The sequence below is a fragment of the Triticum aestivum genome, chromosome 7D, assembly GCF_018294505.1.
Source record: "Triticum aestivum cultivar Chinese Spring chromosome 7D, IWGSC CS RefSeq v2.1, whole genome shotgun sequence".
Lineage (NCBI taxonomy): Eukaryota > Viridiplantae > Streptophyta > Magnoliopsida > Poales > Poaceae > Triticum > Triticum aestivum.
Genome location: NC_057814.1, coordinates 641439646 through 641458595, shown reverse-complemented (window position 1 = coordinate 641458595; position 18950 = coordinate 641439646). Strand labels below are relative to the sequence as shown.

General features: G+C 46.0%; 1 protein-coding gene across 15 annotated transcripts; it reads right to left on the bottom strand.

The window, feature by feature from the left end:
• Nucleotides 1–488: 488 nt before the first annotated feature.
• Nucleotides 489–15986, bottom strand: LOC123164847 (putative disease resistance protein RGA3). 15 transcript variants are annotated; one of them, XM_044582450.1, is made up of 15 exons: nt 15673–15986; nt 8400–8497; nt 7699–8227; nt 3817–7617; nt 3641–3702; nt 3291–3487; nt 2905–3050; nt 2659–2822; nt 2556–2576; nt 2316–2403; nt 2122–2227; nt 1678–1751; nt 1459–1586; nt 1248–1355; nt 489–1132 (listed from the first exon to the last, which is right to left on the bottom strand). In XM_044582450.1, exons 1-4 carry the CDS (start codon nt 15799–15801, stop codon nt 3880–3882), a joined length of 4494 nt encoding a protein of 1497 aa, XP_044438385.1. In that variant the 5' UTR covers nt 15802–15986; the 3' UTR covers nt 489–1132; nt 1248–1355; nt 1459–1586; nt 1678–1751; nt 2122–2227; nt 2316–2403; nt 2556–2576; nt 2659–2822; nt 2905–3050; nt 3291–3487; nt 3641–3702; nt 3817–3879. The 15 variants fall into 15 exon arrangements, with proteins under 15 accessions (XP_044438385.1, XP_044438386.1, XP_044438381.1 ...); XM_044582451.1 differs by having other exon boundaries at nt 1678–1734; XM_044582446.1 differs by having other exon boundaries at nt 2122–2233; nt 2316–2576.
• Nucleotides 15987–18950: the final 2964 nt, after the last annotated feature.

Here is an 18950-nt window from a genome sequence, read left to right as displayed (position 1 = left end):
GGATGCTGACGGCCAAGAGAGCTCCGGCACGCTGCTCTACGAGCTCTAGGCCGGCGAGCAGAAGCTGTCAGAGTGTGTGAAGCCATATCTTCTCCGAAGCCAACATATCAAGCCGGTGACGAAGCTTGCCAGAGTAGCGAACCACCGCCATGCAAGGATCCCCTAGCCAAGGCAAATGCTAAAATGAGCGAGGTGCTGATCGTGAAGCTAGTCTATAAAATTAATTGAGCTGCGTAATCACATGAACATTTCTGAATCCTAGTTGAATCTATACTAGTATGTATAGCAATAGCAAGCAGTAGTATGCGTGCTGATGTTTTGCGTGATGTTTCAGTTGTAAGTGGACATGATAATGATATATATGCTGTAACCCAAACAACTGAATGCATCACATCCATGTTCCGCACATGCACGTGTGTAAGGAATACAATTTTTTCTCCAATCAGAATGAAGACAGAACCCATTCATGCATCTGACAAAATGGAATCTGCTAAAGCCTATAGTGGTCAAATATAGATAATATTGTCTTATATAGGGGTGTGATGATTAACAATGTCTCAGGAGCAAGTTCGTTGACAGATGGATCCAAACATTCATTGTTCATCAAGGAAGGGATCCCCTCTGACAGCAAGTCAAGTCTTTCCACAGTTAACGAGTAATTTAGTCTACTAACACATCCCACCGTTGCTGAAAGAAAAAGTCCTCAGTTTCTTTTTTCCTCTGTTTCTGTTTTGGAAGAAACACAGGAATAAGCAAGAGAATTAATACAAACTCCCCCCCTTGCTGTTCCACTTCCGAAAAGATGCCAATGTGCAGTAAATGCTACTGTAGTTCCTCATGATCTGATAGCGTCATTCTCCTCCTGCGCCTGCGGCGCACTCCTCTTCCACCGCCGTCCCCTACCCCTTCACCTTTTGCAACTACCAATCGCCGCCTCCATCTGCACCCAGGATTTGGTGCACTTGGTCCACCTCTTCTTCATCTCCCATGCCCCTCCACCTTGTTTCAACTTTCAACAGTGCCTATATCCAATAGAGTAAGCCGCTAGACTTCAAGGAAGCTGGACGAGCAGCATTCTATTGTTGTGAAGCAAACACTGATCATTTCGCCACTGCTTTCCATCTTATAGATGCTGGCAAAGAGAAGGAACCCACACAAAAAAACGTAGTTAAGCACTTGTCACCGATCTAGCAGGGGAAAATGCAGAATGAACCAAACGCTAGAGGACAGTATAGTGCAAACCATACATGCGAAGGTAGAAATGATTGGCCTGGTTGGAGTTCTCTCATCGCACCGGCTTTCGATCAAGGAGCCACCAGTGTTGTGGGCTGAAGAATGAAGATGTGTTTGGTTCACTGCAACCAAGGAAAAAAATAGGATGAGGAATAAGTCAATATGTACATATATAACATGGCGTGGGACTTCATAGATACACCACAATTTAATAAGGATACTCACGAAGTCGGTGCAGTACAACTTGAAAACCTTTTTTTTTGTGGAAGTTACAGTAGGAGAAACTGGCTGGCTCAACCACATCTTTTAGCCAATTCGATCCGTTGCCTCAAATGACATTGATCAACAAAACTCTAGTAACATCATAACTGGCAGTAATTAGCTCCACTGACAGTATGGATCTGACTGCAGTAGGGAAAATGGCAATAAGAGTTAGGCACTCACAAATCAGTCACTAGTAGGCAAAATTCACATGTAAGCAACCCAGCAGCAACTAAATTCCTGTCACAGCAAGAATCCTGATCAAGTGTTGACTGATCAGATCAAAATTGCACTATTTTGTCACGGATACGAATGCAAACAAAATAATAACAATAATTACAGTCAGTCTAAAGATTAAAAAAATAAGTGCCAACAAAATGGAGATCCTCTCTAAACCTTAAGAGAGACTGCCCTGGATTGTGGAACAAAAGTATTTTCCAACTCTGTTTACTAGACTGATGAAACAACAATGGCAAGCTTAACAAAGGTAATTTCTGTGTAATGTTTTCCCGAGATGCAGAGGTCAACAAATTTCTACGTAATATAAAGCCAAGATGCAGATGTCAACATAATAAGTTTGTTTTGATTATTACTAATAGGTTCTGAAATATGCACACAGCTTATTACCTCCACTATAGCTTCAACCATTCAGTATTTCAACTACTGTGTTGTGTAGTTCCATAGTTGTACCACATGCCACGGCTATCAAGCAAAGGAAGAATCTTTGTTCCATCTGAAACTTTGGAAGCACAAGTCAATTCACATTCCAACTTTTTCCCAGAAACGCCTTCCATACAGATGCAAAGGGATAAGAGACAAACCTTTCAGTGATAGCCTGACATCTGAATATATGAAGTTGGATCCAATGGGTAGTACCATTCTCATGCGGCTCAGCAGATGATCTATCAACTAAATTAATATCGTAACTGATGTAAGGTTCTGAGAGTATATGCTATTTGAAATAAGGATTGCAAAGAGTGAAAAACTGAAAACTGTCTAGGTACACCGCCAAGTCTTGTGAGTAGCGACCAATTGCAAACGAGAAGTACCAGGAACCATACCAGCGCAAACATGATGAATACCTAACAAGCCAAGAGAAATGGTGAATGTTGGAACCATACCAGCATCAAGAGCAATGTAGCAGTGGGTGAGAAAATGGCAAACCTTAATATCAGTAGCGAAGCACAGAAGTCTCGCCTATTATGTGGTGATATTTTGAACCTCACAACCAAAGTTGCCAGGTACACCCACCAAGTCTTGACCAGCGATGCCGGCCAAAATTTAAATGCAAATTACAAACAAGCCTATGAGAACAAGGATAAGAACACCTGCACAACAAGTCAAGCAAAATGTTGAACGCCAGGAAACCTATTAATGATAGCATGTAGCAGTGATAAAAAAATTACAAACCTTGTATCAATAGCAGAACACTGAAGGCTGACTTATTCTCCAATCATTTCGTGGTAATATCTTGATCTCGACAGTCAATTTAGTAGTGTACACGAAGTCCCGATGAGTGATGGCTACCGAAATTTAAATGCAAAGTATGTAGAAGCCTACGAATACAAGAAAGGTTTTTTGATTTTCGTCCAGGAAGTAAAACAAAGAAACTCCCATAAGGCATTAACTGAAAATTATAGTGATTTTATCAACTGGTATGTACGAAGACAGGGCACATGGAGAATCAATTGTTAAACAATTGTTTCATAGGAAAACCATTTTCACTCCTCTGGGAACAAAAATGGCAATCTGATATATGGTAGATCAGGAGTTAAGATCCAGTTAGATGTACATACCAGATTTGTGAACAGGAAGGTAGAAGGTTTCTGGTAATATCAATAATGCAGCATCGAAGTCGAATTCATTTCTGAATTATGCTATTGTAATATTCTGATTCTCACACCGGAACTACATAGTAGACCATCGAATCTTTGAGGAGTAATGAAAATCCAAATGTACATGCAAAGCACGCAGAACCCTATGAGAAGAACACCTGCCCAAAAAAACAAAGAAACTTCATAAAGCAGTAACTGATAACCAGACTGGTTTTCTGAACATGTGATTGAGAAGACAAGAGGAATGGAGAACACGTCTTAATAATTGATATGAAACAGCAGGAGTAAAGTTTAAAGTTACATGTACTTACCAGATTTATTTACAAGTGTACAAGGCTAGAAGAATGTACACGGGAACTCCCAAGGCAGAGACCTGCATAGCAGATGAAAATAAGCACTAATTAGTTTATGTTGCAGGGGGAAAAGGCAAGGGTGATTGTGGGATCTGGGAACGGATGTGGACAAACAAGGAAGTAGCTTTTGTTACCTTGGATCAGTTCCACAATCGCAGGTTGATTTTTGGGATGGTTCCCACTAACCCCTCGCACTGCTATGTTAGCTCCGTGTTGCCGCAGTTCCAGACATCTAATTCTTGAAGTGATTTGGGGAGGCCATCCTCTGGCAGCGACCGGACAACCGGGCATGAGTAGACCGATAATTCCTTGAGGTTGGTGAGCTTTTGCAGCCCTGCAGGGAGGCTCTGAAGCTTGCTCAAGTTGATAAACATCAGTTTCTCGAGGGAGACGAGCAGGTGAAGGGCGTCCTCTTGGTCCTTAGTAAAGCACTCCATCTCTTGGTTGCCAAAGAAGCCCAGGATGCTGAGGGAGGAAGACAGGAGGTTGCAGATGGGCACAGATAGGAGTCCCATGGCATCATCCGTATAGAGCTCCTGCAGTTTGCATCCATTCTGGGGCGAAACAAGCTGCTGCAGTTCCTGCTCTTTTCCTCCATTCAGAAGCTGCTGCTTTAACTCCTGATCCCATCCAGCAAAGAATCCAGGGCAGCCACCAATGCTTAACAGTATGAGCTGTCCCCCAGCGGTAAGGAGATGCCCCAGGGTCCCCATGCCTTCCACACCCTCAACACGGAGCTCTTGCAGAGAGGATGGAAAAGGACAGCAGGATGGAGAACTCTTTGCGGATAGTATCTTTGGGCAGAAGTAAATTTGTAGAGTCTTGAGGGACCGCAGGGCCTGGAGCCCTCCTCCTGCTGCTCCTCTGGCAGGAAGAAAAGTTGAAGTGGGGTCCACCATGACCAGCTCTGGACAACTCTCGATGCTCAACACCTGCAGTGAGTCAGAGAGATGGGAAGGTAAGAGCAGCAGCCCTGAATCATCATCTTCTTTCTCATCCACCTCCGTAGCTGCTGCTGCTGACGTTGTTTGTTGCACATCCAACCCGACTGCCAGTTGTGTTATCTTTTCACATTTTATGATTTCTAATTCGGAGATGCTTGGGAGGTGGGTGAGGAGCTCTGTCAATTCCTTCGCACGTGATTCCTCGCCCTCGACCACAAGATGCTTAAGGGGGTGCTGCCATTCCACATCACCCTCTGAACCCTCTACAACCACACCATCTGAACCCTCTACCATCAACTTCTTCAGTGAGGTCAACAGCAGAAGGTGCTTTGACTTCAGAGCTGGGCACTTGTGGAGGTACAAATGCTCAAGGCCTGCCAGCTTGCTGAATGCTACCACCTCATCTAAGCTCTGCAAATCATCCTTTCCTGCAATATCCAAACAGCGTCCCCCAAAGAAGGAATTTGTTGAGTACTCGAGCTTGTCTAGTAGCTTGACATCACTTATGTTCACACTATGCAGAGTTTCAGTCCGTGGGATATGAGCCACTAACAACAGTTCTGGACACTTCTCTATCTGAAGCTCTTGCAGTTTGGGAAACCAATCACTATTCTGGCCTTGATCTGATGTGTAAACAATCTGGCTTGCAAATGGCAACTCCAACAGTTGAGGGCAGTCTTTTATAATCAATACTTGCAAAAGAGGAAACATATGATCCGCATCCTGTGATGCTACCCATTTTCCAAAACTTCCCAAGCCAACAAGCTCAACCCTTATTAGCTTGCAAAGGCTTTGCTCTATAACAAACTCCTCCATTGCGGGAATATGTTCCAATATTACTTTACCAAGGCCCCACATCTTCCCCAAAGGAGGGAGACATTGCCAAGAAACACCAGAGAGATGAAGAGATTCAACAGTGACCTTATCACCCAGCCATGTTGGAAAAGAAGAGCCTTTGTGCCCTCTAATGCACAACTCCTGAAGATATCTATGTGGTTGAAGGTTCTCAAGGACAACTGCTTCTGCACCTGGCTCGGTATTAGACCGCTCATTATCCCAGTCTAATGTTAACTTCTCCAAGTGGATTTTCTCTCCCAGCTTTGTTTTGGCTGCTTCTTCTTTAGTGTGTATATTCTCAAGGTTATAGATGCCAAGCTCCCTTAGTTCAGTCAAATGCTCTAGTTGACTTGGCTCAAACCCTTCAATTTTTTTATTGACTCTAAATACCATCAACTCCTCTAAGTGTTTGAGTTTTCCCACATTGACAATATCAGAATGCAACTCATCAGCTAGTGTATAAAACCGACGCATGTTTACAAGGTTGCTCAACTCTTTGGGCAAATGACAGTTTGGGCACCATGACCCTAGAGACAAAATCCTTAAATGATAAAATCTAGAAATGATAAGTAGTAAATGCATCTCCCTCTCACACTTTGTCTCCAGATATAGGTACCGTAGATGAACAAGTGCTGAAAAGTTATGTAATATGGACTCAACTGAAAAGGAGATTTTATCCAAACGGAGAACACGAAGAGCATTTGCTTCCCTAAACAAATCACCCAGAATGCTGACAAAGCTTTCATCCACTTCTCCAAATAACATCAACGTATGCAACTGTTTAACCTTCAAGCTTGCCTTTAATTTTCTCAATTGCCTCTTAAGCTTTTCAAGAGAAATTTTATCAACATCATCTATGATTATTGACAGGTGGTGGATGTTTGGATTAATTTCTTCTAATCTCACACTAGAATGATGCACAGTAAGACATTCATGAGATGCAACTTGCAATGCTAAATCATGTAGCAGGTCATGCATAACATAACATGGATAACCATAAGCACTCTCCTCTCTGAAAAATCCCCATGCCACCAGATCCTTTAAATTGTTCGAGCCTGTAAGTTGAAGTGTTTGGTTTCGTGCACCAGGTTGTAAGATACCTAATCCAATCCACAAGTTGATTAGCTGGCTGGCACTATACTTGTGATCTTCAGGAAACAATGCAGAAAAGGAGAAACATTGTTGGTGTTGGAAAGGAAGATGGTCATAACTAAGCTTCAATGCAGGCATAATGCCATTGGCATCGGTCTGTGTCTCCCATTCTTTACTTTCTAAGACCCTTCTCCAATGATGCAAACTAAGGTCTTTACTTAACAATGTACCAACTGTTTTTGCAGCAAGAGGGGAGCCCCTTAGTTTTTCCATTATCTTATTTCCAATCTCGAGGAAAACATACTGATCACTTCTAGCGGGCTCATTGCCAAAGACAAATGCAAGGAATAACTTCCTAAATTCTTCAGATTCTAACCCTTGCAATTCTATATGTTTAGCTGTTCCAACCATCTTTGTTATTTTTGGAAACCTAGTTGTGACCAGAATCATGCTACCCATTGCTTGCGATGTTTTGAGTGGCAACAATAACCTTTTCCAATCATCCGTGTCACTAAACTCCCATATATCATCCAGTACAAGCAAAAACCTTTTAGATTTTAATCTTTGTTCAATCAGCTCCTCAGCCCTACCATCCTTTTCCCCTTCAACCCGAGGGATGTATGTTTTAATCTCTTCTAACAGCTTGTTCAAATTGAAACTGAGTGACACACATACCCAAATAATAACTTGGAAATGATTTTGAACTTGCTGGTTTCTATATATGTGTTGTATCAGAGTTGTTTTTCCAATTCCCCCTGGACCAACAATCGGAAGCACAGTTAGATCATTGCTAAGGTATTTACCCTTGGTCATATCATGTATGATGGTATCCATGATATGGTCCCTTCCATACAATTTTGGATCTATACTTTGACCGGTAGTAATGGGACGACTCTGGGAAACATCTGGAATAGTTATACGGTCACAACTCTGCAGAATCTGAGTAGCCTCTCTACGCACATGCTCCAATTCCTCTACAATGTGCCTCATTCTTTCAGAGAAATCAACCCTATTAAAACCCAGCATTGGTGGTTCTCTGTGGGCCCCACCACAAAGAGTTGGCTGGACAAAATGATCATCATGAGCATGTGTAGAAGATGAGCAAGGGACAAGTTTATCGAGCTTGGGCATGCATACACTAACCTCTTGATTGGCATTTGGCGTTGAGGATGAATTGCCGGGTGGCCTCTGCCTAGCACGTGACCAAGGACAACAGCTTGCCCGCTGTCCTGCATCTTCTCCAGAATCACCTGTTGGATTAGCAGCAGACCAGTAGCATGAAGATACAAATGTCAGTTTGCCAACAGCTTTGGCTGCGTGACGAACGTTGAGGGCAAGGTCGCGGAAGCCGCCCTTGGCATGCTGGTCTGCAGCATCGTATGTGCCATGGAGCTGGTCATGGATGCGGAAATAGTCCAGCTCATCCAACAAGTCCTCGGCAGAGAGCGCCGAGTCACGCAGCTTCCCCAGGAGCTCTTGCATGGCCGGGCCATCGACCTGCTTGTAGCTGGCAGTTTCGAGGGTGGCCTTCACGAGCAGCAGCTCCATCCTTAAGGCCTCGATGTTGACACCCAAGTTCTTGGTGGCACCCCAAGCCTCCAGCACGCCATCAGCAACAGAGGCCAGCGCCTTGCCCACCACCCATTGTGCTGCGTTGAGGAGCACATCCATCCTGCGGCGATGTATTTAGGATTAGTGATGTAGCGATGAATCAACAGAAATTCATAAAGGTGATGCAACATAGCAGTAAATGATACTCACTACAGAGGATATTAGTTATACTTGTAAGTCGTTGCTAGCAAGTATAAGGAGGGGCAGGAGAGCAACGAATAAAAAGCACTTACGTAAACACACGAGAGGGGTGGCGCCTGCCGTCCGGCCGGCGCACGTTGTGGATGCAGTCACCGGCGAGGGGTATCTGGATGAGAGTTGTGTTGCTCAGCTGAGGACAGAGGGTGGAAATGTGGTGCATTAACTACACTAGTAGAAAAAGAAGCTTCCATACGCCCCAATTAGTCCCCAAAATAATCGAACCGCGACAAAAGGGGTCTTTAGTCGCGGTTCGGGAGGAGACCCGCGACCAACTATCTGGGCCCAGCGCGCTCGGTCAACAGCTGGCGGACGGGAGGGGCTTTAGTCCCGGTTGGCCTGGACTAAAGGTCCCCGAAGGCCTTTAGTCGCAGTTGGCCAGGCCAACCGGGACTAAAGGCCCATCCAGCTGGCGGACGGGAGGGGCGGCCAACCGGGACTAAAGGTCCCCGAAGGCCTTTAGTTGCGGTTGGCCAGGCCAACCGGGACTAAAGGCCCATCCCTATATATAGGACTCAGCTCACTTCACTTCACTCAGCTCACTTCACAATATTCAGAAGGGGTTGGTGGGTTTGCTTTTGGTTCCTCCTATGCACACAAGGTGTTCGATGAAATGCCCGAGAGCCTGAAACAAACATGATATGAAGTGTCCGAGCCACACTTGAGCTTTCTCATTTATTTTTCCTCCGCGATCGCGGTTAGCAACTTGAATTTCATGTGTCATTGATAAAATATGCATGTGTGTAGTTCATTGTTTAATTTGTATTATTTCTAGCTAGTTAGTTTAACAAATGCATGATGGTTAATTATATACTTTATATAATAATAATGCAGATGAATCGGCAATTGATGTACGGTCCCCGACTCTCCGGCGAGTTCACTACGGGTTTGAAAGATTTCCTCGTAGTGGCAAATGCGAACAAGCAACAAGGTTTTATTATCTGTCCATGTGCTGTCTGTAAGAATCAGAAGGGTTACTCCTCCTCAAGAGACGTTCACATGCACCTGCTTCGGCACGGTTTCATGCGAAGCTATAATTGTTGGACCAAGCATGGAGAAAGAGGGGTTAGAATGGAAGAAGATGAAGAAGGGGATGATATCGATGACAACTATCATGATCATTTCGGTGATACTTTCATGGAGGATGATGCTGAAGGTGGGGAAGGGTTAGGTGAAGGTGAAGAAGAGGCACATGATGAGCCCGCTGATGATCTTGGTCGGACCATTGCTGATGCATGGAGACGCTGCGAAACTGACAAGGATAGGGAGAATTTGGATCGCATGTTAGAGGATCACAAAAAGTCGTTGTATCCAGGATGCGATAATAGTCTGAAAAAGCTGGGCTGCACACTGGATTTGCTAAAATGGAAGGCACAGGAAGGTGTAGGTGACTCATCATTTGAAAATTTGCTGAAAATGTTGAAGAATATGTTTCCGAAGAATAACGAGTTGCCCGCCAGTACGTACGAAGCAAAGAAGGTTGTCTGCCCTCTAGGTTTAGAGGTTCTGAAGATACATGCATGCATTAACGACTGCATCCTCTATCGCGGTGAATACGAGAATTTGAATGAATGCCCTGTATGCACTGCATTGCGTTATAAGATCAGAGGCGATGACCCTACTGACGATGTTGAGGGCGAGAAACCCAGGAAGAGGGTTCCCGCCAAGGTGATGTGGTATGCTCCAATAATACCACGGTTGAAACGTCTGTTCAGGAACAAAAAGCATGCCAAGTCGTTGCGATGGCACAAAAAGGACCGTAAGTCCGACGGGGAGTTGAGACACACCGCTGATGGAACGCAATGGAGAAAGATCGACAGTGTTCAAAGATTTTGCAGCTGACGCAAGGAACATAAGATTTGGTCTAAGTACTGATGGCATGAATCCTTTTGGCGAGCAGAGCTCCAGCCATAGCACCTGGCCCGTGACTCTATGCATCTACAACCTTCCTCCTTGGTTGTGCATGAAGCGGAAGTTCATTATGATGCCAGTGCTCATCCAAGGTCCAAAGCAACCCGGGAACGACATCGATGTGTACCTAAGGCCATTAGTTGATGAACTTTTACAGTTGTGGGCCAGACCTGGTGTACGTGTCTGGGATGAGCACAAAGGAGAGGAATTTGACCTACGAGCGTTGCTTTTTGTAACCATCAACGACTGGCCTGCTCTCAGTAACCTTTCGGGACAGACAAATAAGGGATACGATGCATGCACGCACTGCTTACATGAGACTGAAAGTGTACGTTTGGGTAATTGTAAGAAGAACGTGTACCTGGGTCATCGTCGATTTCTTCCCCGAAATCACAACGTAAGAAAGAAAGGCAAGCATTTCAACGGCAAGGCAGATCACCGCCGAAGCCTGCGGAACGTACTGGTGCTGAGATATTTGATATGGTCAAGGATTTGAAAGTCATCTTTGGAAAGGGTCCTGGCGGACAATCAGTTCCGCGGGGAGTTGACGGGCACGCACCCATGTGGAAGAAGAAATCTATATTTTGGGAGCTAGAATATTGGAAAGTCCTAGATGTCCGCTCTGCAATCGACGTGATGCATGTTACGAAGAATATTTGCGTGAACCTGCTAAGCTTCTTGGGCGTGTATGAGAAGACAAATGATACAAAGGAAGCACGGCAGGACCAGCAACTTTTGAAAGACCCAGATGACCGGCATCCGGAATGGTTTCAAGACCCAGATGACCGACAAAGCGTGGCAAATCCAAGGCGATGAAAACAGGAGAAACATATGCCATTGAGTTTGTCAGTGAAACCGGCAAGCCCCTACAGCACACCTCAAAGTTTATCAACCAATGCGGAGTCGTTGTTAGAGACAACGTCCCGATCACCGTCCAGGAATGGAAGGAGCCAAAGAAGGCACGTCTTGGTTTCAATTTTGTCGACAAGAGAACGAAAAAGGATTGCTGGAGAAAGCTTATGGAACATTTCATTCTACCTTCGGAATACAACAAAGTCGATGAATTCGGTAACGAGGTTCCGGGTGGACGTGAGAGGAGGCTAGTTAAAGAGTTCGCTCTTCAGAAGATGGGCGAAGCATTCCGGAACTTCAAGAAAAATTTAACCCGTGACTATGTCAACAAGGGCAAGACTCCGGATTTCAATGGACAACATGAGAAACTGAAAGATGATTGGCCAGAATTTGTGAGGCAAAAGCAATCGGAGCATTTCAAGGAAATATCGAAAAAAAATAAGGATAATGCGAGTAAGAAAAAGTTCCATCATATTATGGGGCCAGGAGGATACCGCCTTTCGGAGCCTAGGTGGCAGAAGATGGAGGAGGACCTGAGGGTGCGAGGAATCCCTCTAGGTACAGAGGGATGGGACCCAAGGGCCAAAAGCTGGTGGTACGGGCATGGGGGATTGCTAGACCCGGAGACAGGGGTGTGTGTTCACCGGCAGAAAAAGTTTGCTCCCACCCAAGCCCTTATTGACGCAATGACCCAAGCTCAAGAGGGCTTGATCAAGTTCAACAGAGAGAAAGACGCACTGACAACAGCCCTCGGGAATGATGAACACGGAGGACGTGTACGAGGCAAAGGCAAAGTTCCGTGGAAAGTAGGGTTTTCCCAGGACAATGACCCGTACTGTTACAGAAGCCGTAAGAGAAAGACGGACCGGGATGCAGATCTTATGGCGAAGTTTGCATCGGAACTCCATGAGTTGAAGCAGACCGTGCATGAACTAGTAAAAGAAAAATCGGCTGCAGGGCCGCATGAAGATCATGAAGCGGATCGCGGAAGCCAGCAGCGGAGAAGCAGCGTGGCTTCCACGGATGCCCCGCCTGGTGCTAGTGCACCGATGATCGAGATTCGTGCACCGGAGCCTCACTACCCCGTGGATGATGTAAAGGAGATGAAAGAATGTGATCTGCATTATCCCGTGGGGAACGTTTCCACGAAGGTAGCTAGCGGCAATGCTTTACCCTGTACACCTGGAGCACTCCACCACAACAACCCCATTGCATATGGCTATGCTCGTGTCACGGTGGAAGACATAGTCCAAGGGTTTGAGGACCTGGAGATTGACAAACCTACACCCGAAGGGGAGAGAAGACTTGGAGATGTCAAGCGCCAGTTCATTCTATGGAAAAAGAAGTACATAGTGTTTCCAGGCGAGGCGCCAAGGCTAGCAAGTCCACCCCCCTCCGATGGTGGTGGTGGTGGTGGTGGCGGTGGTGGCGGTGGTGGTGGTCGTGGTGGTTCACCTACACCTCCTTCACGCCATTCGACGCCGTCCCCCGATCCACAACCTCCGGCGGGTACGACGCCCCCCAATCCTCCTCCGGCGGGTACGACGCCCCCCAATCCACCTCCGGCAAAGAAGCAGAAGCAGGCGGACAGCAAGGAAACCCGCTCCTGGACTATTAACCCGGACCCTTATGTACCTAAGACCACAAGGGTACCAGAGCCATCACTGAAGCCTCTCCTCCCAAGGCCTTGGGAACTTAGTGAAGCTGAAACCAAATTGGCCGCGTCTGCTGATTATGAGAAATGGAAGGCGGATATGAAGGCGAGAAAAGAGCCTGAGCCCAAGCAAGTATTCACTGAGAAGCAAAAGAAGTGGGCTAAGGATTTTTTGACGACACCGTCCCAAGCCGAGCTGAATATGCCTGACGACTATGGACATGAACTTCGTAGGCAAGCAAAAATATTGAAGGAGGAGAAAGAAGAAAGTAAAAAAAGCGGGAAACAAGTTGACCAGCTCGGGATGCAGAAGAAACAATCGATCCCCCCGCTCATAGTGAAAGCTGGTCCGGAAGAGGACCCCGAGATCATAGCAGCTGCGGCAGCACTTGGATTGACTGTAGCGAGTGCCATGAAACAAGCGTCCGAGATGGGTTTGACTCTTCGTGCCTTCTTAGGCCTTGAGGATGCGCCAGTATGTGAGATAGCATTACAATATGTGCGGAATGGGCCTCTCGTCGAGTCTGCGCGGGAAAAGAGTCTACCACCACAAATGTGAAATCTGCTACGTTGGTACAAGCAATTCATAACATGGGCCGACAAAGAATATGTTTATGCGGATGTTACAGAGGAGCATCACACCAAACGGTACTCTGTACAAGTTCATATGAGTGAATTGTTCCAGTTGTTCAATCTGCGCGACCTCGACAAATCTATGCTGAGTTGCTACGTTCTGTAAGTGATTTATTTCTACCTCATCTCGTTCTTCATTGTCGGCACTATATATATATATATATATATATATATGCAAATTGAAGATTTGGGAATGCAAAATAAGCAACATCCATGATGTTGGGTTCATTGACCCACATATCGTTAATGGACATGTGTTACAACATCACCCCGAAGACGTGGAGAAAGACTTGTACAAGTTTCTTAGAAAGCATCAACTCAAAAGTCATATTCTATTTCCTTACCATTTTGGGTGAGTGTTTCTCTCTTGTGCCCATTCTCTTTTGTTTACTCCATGCATGGTATGTCTAATCGATGAGTTATGCATGACTGTGCATGTAACGTGTCCGCAGGTTCCACTGGATTTTGCTAAATATTGAACTTCACACCTCGAGAGTTTTAATCATGGACTCTATGGATTCGGATCCAAAGCGTTGGGCCAACATGAGAAAAATGCTGCAAAAGTAATTATTTTAAATCATTTGAGCTCTATATCGATCGGTGTCTTTCGTTCATTTCCTAATATCAAGTAACTAATAACTCCCTTGTTCATTTAATTTTCTTTGCCCTGTAGGGTTTGGAGACGGTTCTCAGAAGAAATTGTCGGTGAATTCAAACATGAGCTAGATTTTAGAAGGTTAGTTAATGTGGATAAGCAGCCACCAGGGACCAATCTATGTGGATACTATGTTTGTGAGAACATCCGGAGACACACCTCTGAGCGGAAGGCATCGGATAGTGTGCGCAACGCGACGGATAAGTTGCGGAGGAGGCTTAGTCCAGAAGCTCGCTTCCGACCAATTCAAGATGAATTAGCAGGATTTTTCATGAGGGAAGTCATCAATCCTAAAGAAGAACACTATACCGAGGACGAAGAAATTTATATGCATACCCGAGATTGAAACTTGTTCGAAGTTGTATATGGTCATCCATCCTAATTGTGTATGGAAACTTGTTCGAAGTTGTATATGGTCACCCGAGATTGAATATATATTATATATTCCTCTTGAATTCTTCTTGTTTGAAATTTCATATGCATGTATATAGTAGCGTAGAATATGTGTACTGAAACTTCATCAAAATTAAAATAAAACACAAAATAAAATATAAAAGAAATAAAACACTACAAATTAAAAAGAAACCAGGTTTAGGGGGGTTAAAACCCTAAACCTGCGGAGGAGGCCTTTAGTCCCGGTTAGTCACGAGAACCGGGACTAAAGGTCCTCCGCCCCGACGGACCCCTGGCGCCCACGTGGACGGGCCTTTAGTCCCGGTTAGCCACGAAAACCGGGACTAAAGCCTTTAGTCGCGGTTCGTAAGAGGCGCGACTAAAGGGGGTCTTTAGTCGCGCATATTTAGTCCCGGTTGCACAGCCGGGACTAAAGGCCTTTGTGAACCGGGACTAAAGGCCCATTTTCTACCACTGCAAGGGGCAGGTCTGATGACTAACTAGATTAATCGCAGCCAGCAAGGCACCAACACCCATGGATCAACTACCGATATATGCATATATGCATCGGACTGTATGCTGGACTTTGTTAATTAGGTCCGTCCAACGCGGCTGTGTGCTAGTGTAAAGAGCATCCCCAACCCATGGAGCAACACCGTCAAAACAATAAGCGTGCTCGGCTTCAGATCTGGTGCCGATCACTAGACCGGTCCCCAAGGTGCATCAAGCTGAGTGGCAGACACGTGACATCGCTAAAGCATCCCATTGGGCAAAACAAAACAAAGCCTCGGATCTCACCAGTTTGGCAAGGCAGCATCTATCATATGTATAATATCCAGGCCAGCTGGCCTTTTCTAAAAAAGCTAGCTTGATTTCTGCCAAGTTGTATGTTAAAAGTTAAAACTCCATATTCATCTCTGCTCCAAAGCTAGTAGGGCCATAGCATCCCATGGAGCTAAACTTACATCTGCCAGTAAACCATCCCACGGAGCTAATCTAATCTCTGCCAGTGAAGCATAGCATCCCATGGAGCTACACTAAAGAAAATACTAGTTTGGATTTGTAAATGGATTCAAGTAAAACTGAAATCCTTGAAGAAATATATCTCTAAACTTGCGCGGAGAAAAACAGCTGCCGAGGACAATCCATATATAGTAGAACCAATAAAGTAAATAGTAGTACTAGTCACAGCGACAGAAATCAGATTTACCTCTATTAGTTGTTGCTTGCTGCCAGACCTGGGGGAGGAGGAGGACTGAGCTCCTGCCTGCCCGGGTCGGAGGTGGTCGCCGGGCCGGTGAGCGAGATACGGCTGCTGCGGCAAGCAAATCAAGATCATCCATCCCCCCTGCGCTCCCGCTCCGGCGAGGACCCCATCGCGCGCCCTCCGGGTCTCGGACCTGCTGACTCTGTTGCTGCGTTGTGGTGAGAAGAGGCAAGGGGAGTGAGGTGTGCAAGCAGGGGAGGCGAGGTGGCGGCGGCGGTGGCGTGGTGAGCGATTCTGGTGGTGCGGAGAAGATGGATGTATGATGGGCCATTTTATTCTACTCTTGGGCCTGGGACCGCCGTGCCAACAGCGAATATCCAGCTCCTCTCCCCTAAAAAAAAGCTAAAAAATGTCCCCTAAAATTAAGAAATTCAATTGTCAGTCAGTTGGAATACAAACTCTTTTTTTTTCTTGCTTGTTGTTGACAAGGACACAAGGTATCTAATTGGGCTTGTCGTGTAAACAAGTTTTGCATGTACAAAAAATCTTGTCAATAAATCCTTTCTATTTCCTTGTCTCGCTGAAATTGACGGAGCAACAACCCGCCGACCCGAATTCAATATATGCATGTGGGCACCGCGTTTCGCCTCCGTGGGGCATTTCCTTGCGGATGAACAGTAAATTCAAAATAAATAATTTTAAATTAATATTTAGTATATATTATATTTAAATAACTAAATAATAATATATGGTCAGTTTTTGCTTTTTTTATACTTTTTTTACTCTTACAATAAACCCATTGCCAAGAATCAGTAGATGACTACTTTTAATAAATAAAATAACACAAATTAAGACTGTCGGTCAAGTGCTGGCGTTGATGTGTATTATTGATAGCGCACTAGGTGAGTTGAATGATGTGCTGCTGGTCACACACGCACAGTCGACTGAAGTTGCAGTCGGTCACAGACGTACACACTCAAGATGCGATCTGGATCAGGCATTCATTTTCCTGCTCCCATTGATGCCTTGTCATAAATTTCAACGTGCAGTTATGGTGACAGAGACGCATGCATAAGTTGGTATGTCCGGCTGTCTCTATCTTGTGACCAGCCACATGTTGTCCGGCTGTCAAATTATAGAATTCGACTGCAAAACATCCATAGTGTTTTGCAGCAAGGGCATCTCTGACGCGGTCCGGACCGCAAAAGCCATCCAACACGGTCATGTATCGTTTCGCGGCATCGTACTGCCCGGACTATGCCAATGAGCATGTACTTTCTTTTGCAAACCGAAGACAAGCGTGGGGGGCTTTGTAGAAGTCTGGACCGCTTGCATGCCCACTTCTGACCGACTGGCCGACGCAAACCCCTTCTCCATCCCGCGCGCTTCTAGTCAACGCCGCTCCAAAGCGTCAGCGCGCGCATTCATGCCCGGCCAGAGCGGACGCGACTGCTCACAGACGCCAGCCAATAGAGTGCCGCCCGCGCCACTTCCTGGTGCAGGCGACTGTTACGCGTTCGAACGGCACGACCGCCACCCATCCGTCCGTCTGCCGCCCACATTGATGGTATGTGGTCGCCGAGGCGTCTCCTCCTGTGCTACCCGTCTATCCCTCTACGGCCCACCATTGCTATATAAACCGTTGCCCCGGTCATAACCACAATCATCCGCTTTCGATCCTTCTCCGCACCACTCCCACCATGAATTCCTCCCCTACCAAAGCTCTCTGGGACTGGTTGACGTTAGACCAAAAGAAGGAGATGGCCACATTTGCTGCCGGCTAGCTGGCCGGCAGGGAGCCGAAGGATGACGATGACCTAATGGAGGAAGCTGCCGACGAAACCAGTGTCGCGCCACTCTTGTCGGTGCATCGCACCATGACCATCGGCGAGGCCCATGCCCATTACATGGACATGATGTGGCAGGAGCGGGAGGAGTAGTTCCGGGAGGCGCATGTTGACTCCACCTACAACCATCACCTCCTCCAGGAGCACCCGAAGGCAGAGGAGCACCTCGTTGTCGGTAAGGCGGTTGCATCGGACGCGGACCTGGCGGAGCAGGAAGCGCCGCTCGAATCCTACCGCTCCACCGGCGACAATCACTTCACCCGCTTGCGGTACCGCCAGCGGATGGCAGAGGTGGCAGCAAATTTTGAATTCAAATCCTTTAACAATGCAGTTACTGCCTCATTTAATGAGCTTGTGACAATGATATCATCAACATATATAAGCACAAATATGGATGTTTTGAACTTGTTGTAAATAAATAGTGATGTGTCGGATTTAGAAGGAACAAAACCAAGTGTTTGCAACTTTGAACTCATACGTGAGTACCATGCTCTAGGGGCTTGCTTCAATCCATAAAGATATTTATGAAGCCCGCACACATGAAAAGGTTTATTCTTATCTTCAAACCCATGACGTTGTTGCATGTACATTTCCTCTTCCAGAACACCATGAAGAAACGCATTCTGCACATCTAGTAGTCTGAGACTCCAGCCTCTCGATAGGACAATAGACAAAACAAGACGAATACTGACAACTTTAACACTAGGACTGAAGGTATATGCCATACCTCTGTTTGAATCCTTTACCAACAAGTCTAGCCTTATAACGATATATTGTATCATCTGACTTTCTCTTTATCTTGAACACACATGACGGTGTCCTGGACTAGGCGGTCCTAGCCCAGCCGGACTAATGTATGGGTCGGCCCACCATCCCATCAAGGAAGGGGACTCCAGAGGCCTTCAACGCATGGCGACCGAAGACTTTGCATGCACTTTGTAACACCCTGAGAATCATGCTATAGTAACCCCCTGTGATTAAGATAATCATGTTGCTAAACAGGGCTTGATCACATTTGAATCACCTTCCTTTCAAACTCCTAGCTCAAACTTCAAATATAATTAAAGTGAAAAATAAAAGTTTTCAAAAACTCAAACAAAAATGTTCTGTGGGTGCTAAATAATACACTGGCAATTATGGTGGAGAAAACTCCTTTTTATAAAATGCCTAAATACTTTAAATAAAAAAAACAGAAAACAGAAACAGTCAGAGAAAAGAAAAAAAAGGGGGAGCAGGCCTTCCCCCCCCACTGGACCCGTGGCCCATCTGCACCGAACCCCCCCGGCCCGAACTGGGCCGCACCCCCGCGCCCCCGGCCCAGCCCACCTCCTCCCTCGCCCCTTCCCTGTTCCCCCGACCCGGTCGGACCAGGGGCGCGCTGCCGCCGCACCACCTCGCCGGCGGTGAACCCCGCGAGAGGATAAGGGCGCCAGC

Excerpts from the sequence above, each read along its gene's own strand:
- LOC123164847 (XM_044582446.1), bottom strand. The coding sequence starts at position 15,801 with ATGATCTTGATTTGCTTGCCGCAGCAGCCGTATCTCGCTCACCGGCCC. Across the intron at positions 8,498-15,672 it reads GCAAGCAACAACTAATAGAG|CTGAGCAACACAACTCTCAT; the intron begins GTAAATCTGATT and ends CTCTGTCCTCAG. Across the intron at positions 8,228-8,399 it reads CACCCCTCTCGTGTGTTTAC|GATGGATGTGCTCCTCAACG; the intron begins GTAAGTGCTTTT and ends ACATCGCCGCAG.